The sequence below is a fragment of the Tupaia chinensis genome, unplaced genomic scaffold (assembly GCF_000334495.1).
Source record: "Tupaia chinensis unplaced genomic scaffold, TupChi_1.0 Scaffold149964_1, whole genome shotgun sequence".
In the NCBI taxonomy this organism is placed as follows: domain Eukaryota; kingdom Metazoa; phylum Chordata; class Mammalia; order Scandentia; family Tupaiidae; genus Tupaia; species Tupaia belangeri.
Window position 1 is genome coordinate 1,122,698 of NW_006209805.1, and position 4,913 is coordinate 1,127,610.

Here is a 4,913-nt window from a genome sequence, read left to right on the forward strand (position 1 = left end):
GCCGCAGCGGGGCGGGGCGGCGGCACTGACCTCGCACCTGCTGCTCCAGGCCCAGGATGACGGCCACGGCCTGGTGCAGGATGAGCAGCTTGGTCTGGGGCTTCTCGCTGCGCAGGTGCAGCTGGCACATGCGCCCCAGCTCCTTGAACGCCTCATTGATGTCCCGGACCCGCAGCCGCTCGCGGGCGTTATTGGCCACCCGGCGCTCTTTCTCCCGCTCGGCCTTCTGCTCTGGGGGGGCGGGGAGGGGGGGGCTGCACCTGGTCCGGGAGCGGGCGGCCTTCAGCTCCTTCCTCTCCTCCTCCGAGGTCTCGGCCGCCAGCGCGCTCTCCTCGTCCTCCTTCTCCTCCCGCTTGATCTCCCCGGGGCCTGCGCTGGCGCCCGCTCGCCCGAGCCCTGCAACAGCCCAGGGTCAGGGGCTGGCCAGGCCACCCAGCGGTCCCCTCGGTCCTCCTGGGGAGGGTGCTCTCTGGGTCGACCAGGGTTTTGCAGAGAACACCGACTCAGAGCCCACCCCTGCCCAGCGCCAAGCGGGTGCCGACTCCAGACCAAGAACAGGAGACAAGGCCTCGAGACTGCAAGATGGGAGCGAATTTCCTTTCGAACCGCCAGAGAGGGCCACGGCCAGGCATGGGCCCTCCTCCCCTGCGTCCTGTCGGGGACTGGGCACACACGCCTGGTGGACTCAAACCACAGTTGGCCACGTGGGTTCTGGCCCAGATGCAAGCCCTTGGCACACGGCGTGGGCTGTTTCCTAAGTGCTCAGAGAGCCGTCTGCTCAGGGCACGGGAGACTTCAACAAGGTCTCGCCGCCCTCTCAGGCTAGGCCGAGCCCCAGGCCTGGGCCCCGAGCACGCTGGACACTTGCCACAGACCAGGGCTGGCGGTGGGTCAGGCGCGGAGACCCTGCCAGGGACCGTGTGCCTCTCAGTGCAGCCATCAACGGCGCCCAGGTCCCCACGCGCCACCCCCCAGGGCACTCTGGCTCCCATATGAGCCAGAGCCAACGCTGAGAACCCACGTCCAGGAGAGACACCAGCTGCCACCCCGTCAGACCAGCATGGGGGCCGGCCAGGCAAGGTTAAGGCGCTGGGTCCCGTATGGCCGATGGCACAGCCAGACCCGTGGACGACATGCCGGGTGCATGTGCGCCCCACACCCCGGAAGACTGGAGAAGGGCCCGTGGCACAGCCATCCTGGGGCTTGGCGAAGCAAACACCCCGACGACCTGGGGCCGGGAGCCGGCTGGGGAGGAGAGGACGCGCAGCCCCAACCGACCGAAGACCCTGCAGCGGGCCCGACAACTCCCAGCCAGCACTCGGGAAACTGGGCCTTCCGGGGCAGGCGGGTGCAGGCACCCCTGCTCGGCCCTCCCCGGGACACTCGCTCCCACGCAGGGGCTGGGGTAGCATCGGCTGGTGCCGGGGCACCGCGGGGCACCACTCTTGGCGAGCCCCTGCCGCACGACTCAGGCCTTCTGCAGGTGCTGAGCAGTGTCCAGGGACACCATGGTGACAGCCACAGCGTGCCCAGGGCACAGCCTCCCAGGGGAGAGCCCCTGCCCGTCAGGGGCCCCGGTGCCGCCTGCCTTCAGGAGACACACCTGCGGCCTACGCAGGCAGGGGCCAACCGCCCTCCCACACGGTGACGGTGACGCAGACGGCCACCCGGGCAGCACCGCTCTGGCGAGGCCCACCATGGGCTGAAGACGGCACCCCGGTCAGCGTGCAAGCTGGGGCGGCCCTGGCAACCCACCATCCTGCCCTCACAATGTCCGACCTCCCAGGAGGTGTGTCCTCACCGCTGCCCTCGGCCCTCCTCAGCCACTCAGCCTAGCGGCCACCAGAGCCACCTCCTGTCCCACCCCCCAAAGCTTCCACTCCCTGGGGGCACCCCCTCCCTGGTCCCCCCCTTGCCTGCTGTCCTGGCCGCCAGCAGAGGGCGCCTGCGCGAGTGCTGAGCTGCCCCCCAGGGCTCCCACCTGCCTGGGGTCAAGTCCTCCCAGCTCAGTGTCAGGACCCCAGGCAGGGCTTGGCCCAGCTCTGGCCCAGCTCCCCCCGGGAGTGTCACCAGCGCTGAGCAGACGGGGCCTGCCCCTCACTGTTCTCCCTGGCAGACGGCGTCCACCCGCAGTGGAGCACAGCTGGGCGTGAGGACACGAGCCACCCCGAGCCCACACAGAGCCAGCGCCCCCACCTGGCCAGTGGTCCCCAGTGGGACCTGAAGATGGGCTGACCCTGCAGCTTGGGGGCTCCCCGACTCCCCGAGTGCCTTGGGTCTCCAGCTGCAAACAGGGACCATTCGCCCGGCATCTGGGTGCGGACCAGGCTCAGCAGACGGGTGGGGCCCTGGGGCCGGGCCTTGGTCCTGGGGGAAGGCCTCTGTGGGCCCCGTGTTCCAGAGCAGAAGGTGGGTCAGGGTACCCCCTCAGGACTCACCACTGTAGGAGTCAGGCTGCCGCGACAGGTCAGGGAGGGCGCCAGGCTGGCTGGGGAGGGCTGTGTGGCCGTGCAGGAGGGTGGTGCTGCCCGCGACACCATCTTCTGCCGGGCCCCCTCCCACCTGCAGGTGGACAGGGCAGCGGGTCGGGGAGGCAGGCAGGTAGGTAGGTAGGGCCAGGGTCTGGGCCCCACTAGCCACCGGGAGCTCAAGCAGCCTGCCCACGGCCACAGCCATCCGGGCCCCATCTGGTGCTCACCAGGCTGGCATGGCGTCCACCCAGGGGCACGGGGCCAGCGAAGGCTGCAGCCAGTGCCCCGGGGCCGGGGAGCAGCCCGTGCACGCCGCCTGCGGTGCCCACGGCGTGGCTGCGGAGCACATGGATGGCCTCGTCCAGGTGGTCTTCCATCTTGCTCTGCGGGCACAGGGTGGTGAGGCCCAGGCCCTCTGCAGGAAGCGCCCGCCCTTCCTGGAAGGCTGCTGTAGGGCAGGCTCAGAGTCCCCACGGGCAGCCTGCCATCACTGCGAGGGAAGCAGCGAGACGTCCCTCCGGGGGCTCACCAGGCTGTGCAGGCCCCCGTCGTAGCTGGGCGATAAGGCACCAGGGGCTCCGGCTCGGGGCCACTGCGACGTCCCTGCAGGCAGGAGATGCATGAAGGGGCAGGGCGGCCGGCAGTGCCCGGGATGGCCACATGAGGGCACCCCGCACCTGCAGAGCAGCTCCAGGCCTGCCAGGGAGCCCAACCCGACGCTGACCAGAGGCCGATGCCAGGGGAGTCCCGCCAGGCCAGGGCGAGGATTCCCTGTGGGCAGAAGCCCGGGCACGAGCCCCATCCCTGCCGAGACCAGGCTGTCCTGGCCAGGTACGTGTGCCGGAGCCACCCCGGGAGGTGCATGGCGGTGTGCAGCAGCCAGAGCCCCATCCTGCTGCCCTGGGACACTCCCCCGCACCCCACCAGGACCCCCTCCTGGCCTGGCCCTATGGCTGTCACCTTACCCACCCCTTACCCCCCCCCTCCCAACCCCTTTTAATGGCTGCTCTTGTGCTCTGGCTTTAGAAAACTGGCTTGGGGCCGCCTCCTCCAGAAAGCCCCCTGGATTACAGTGACAAAATCCATTAGCAAGGGAGCCTGGCCTCCACCATCCCTGCCCCAAGATGCCACAGGGCCCCGGGTGACTGGACCCCTCCCAACTGCCTGGCACCCAGCACAGACCTGCCAGGCTCTGGGGGGAGCCCACGGGAGTCGACGGGCTAGACGAGAAGTTATTGCTGGAGGGGTCCGGGGAGTAGATCTGCAGTGGGCGAGGGCACACGTGGTCAGGGCCGGGGGGTCCGTCCCCGCCGCCCCGCCCAGCCTCGCCGCCTGTCCACAAGGCCCGGCTCAGGCGGGTCCCCACACCCCGCCCCGCCCCTGCCCGGGCAGCGTACCCACGACTCCGTCTGCGCTGCTGCCGGGCGGCGTGTGGCCGGCGACACTGCTGTAAGCGGCCCCCGGGGCCGGGGAGAAGGCGGTGGCCGGGAGAGCACCGTTCACCTCAGCTCCGGCTCCGGGCAGCTGGTAGCCCTGGGGGCGGGCGGGGGTCAGAGGGTGCCGCCCATGCCCTCACCCCGCCCCCTGCCCACCTACCATGCGCTCCTGCGGGTGCAGGCCGCCAAACGTGCCACCGCCACTGCCCACGGCGCCGCCCGCCGGGAGGGGCAGGGGGGACGAGCCCCCACCCAGCATGGGCCCGAAGCCCGCCTGCCCCGTGGGGCTCCAGAGCTCAGCTGAGGGGTGCAGGCCACCATCTGTGGAGGGGTGGAGGGGCGGTCAGGGAGCTGGAGGGGCCGGGGGGCCGGGCCCTGCCCACCCCGTGCCCACGCCGCATGCACCTGCTACGTAGAAAGGCGGGGGGTAGGTGCTGCCAGAGCTCCGGGAAGCTGGGTAGGCGGTGGTGTCCCTGCCATATGAACCGGGCGGGTACACCTGTGGGCGGGTGCCGTGGTTGGCCCTTGCTGGCCCCTGCATGGCCAGCCTCCCCTGCCAGTCCGGCTCCAGAACTTGTGACACCCCTTCCCACGGTCCTCTCTCCAGCTCTGCCTCTTCACCCCCACGATCCCGTCCTGCACGGGTGGGGACGGCGGCCTCCTGGACTGGCCTCCATGCGGGACCCCTTTCTCTCCCTCCACCCGGCAAACTCCTATCGTGCGGTCAGCTTCAGCCCCGACGCCGTCCTCCCGTCTGCGTTGCCCAGAGCTGGGCCCTGCCAGCCTTGGCCACGCCGGCCCCAGGGCTGAGCCGGAGCCTGGAGACCTGGGCTCCCGCTGCCCTGATCCTCCCAGCACCCGCGGGCAGGCGTGGATAGTGCAATGCCCTGCAAGGCAGGGGGCCCCGGGTGCAGGGCAGTCACAGACGGGGCTGCCTGCCGCTGTCAGCACGGGGTCAGTGCAGGTGCCGCTGGATGGCGTGGCCGGGCTGGCCCGGGGGTTCAGG

General features: G+C 70.8%; 1 protein-coding gene across 1 annotated transcript in view; it reads right to left on the minus strand.

The window, feature by feature from the left end:
- The window catches only part of TCF3 (transcription factor 3), a 27,812-nt gene that overhangs the window by 3,832 nt on the left and 19,067 nt on the right, over positions 1-4,913 (minus strand). Inside the window, exons 6-13 of the mRNA XM_027769571.1 lie at positions 4,313-4,406; positions 4,068-4,228; positions 3,869-4,004; positions 3,654-3,803; positions 3,001-3,074; positions 2,699-2,854; positions 2,439-2,562; positions 261-396 (exon numbers count right to left, since the gene is read on the minus strand). Of these exons, the coding sequence (XP_027625372.1) occupies positions 261-396; positions 2,439-2,562; positions 2,699-2,854; positions 3,001-3,074; positions 3,654-3,803; positions 3,869-4,004; positions 4,068-4,228; positions 4,313-4,406 (1,031 nt within the window). The remainder of the gene's footprint in view (positions 1-260; positions 397-2,438; positions 2,563-2,698; positions 2,855-3,000; positions 3,075-3,653; positions 3,804-3,868; positions 4,005-4,067; positions 4,229-4,312; positions 4,407-4,913) is intronic.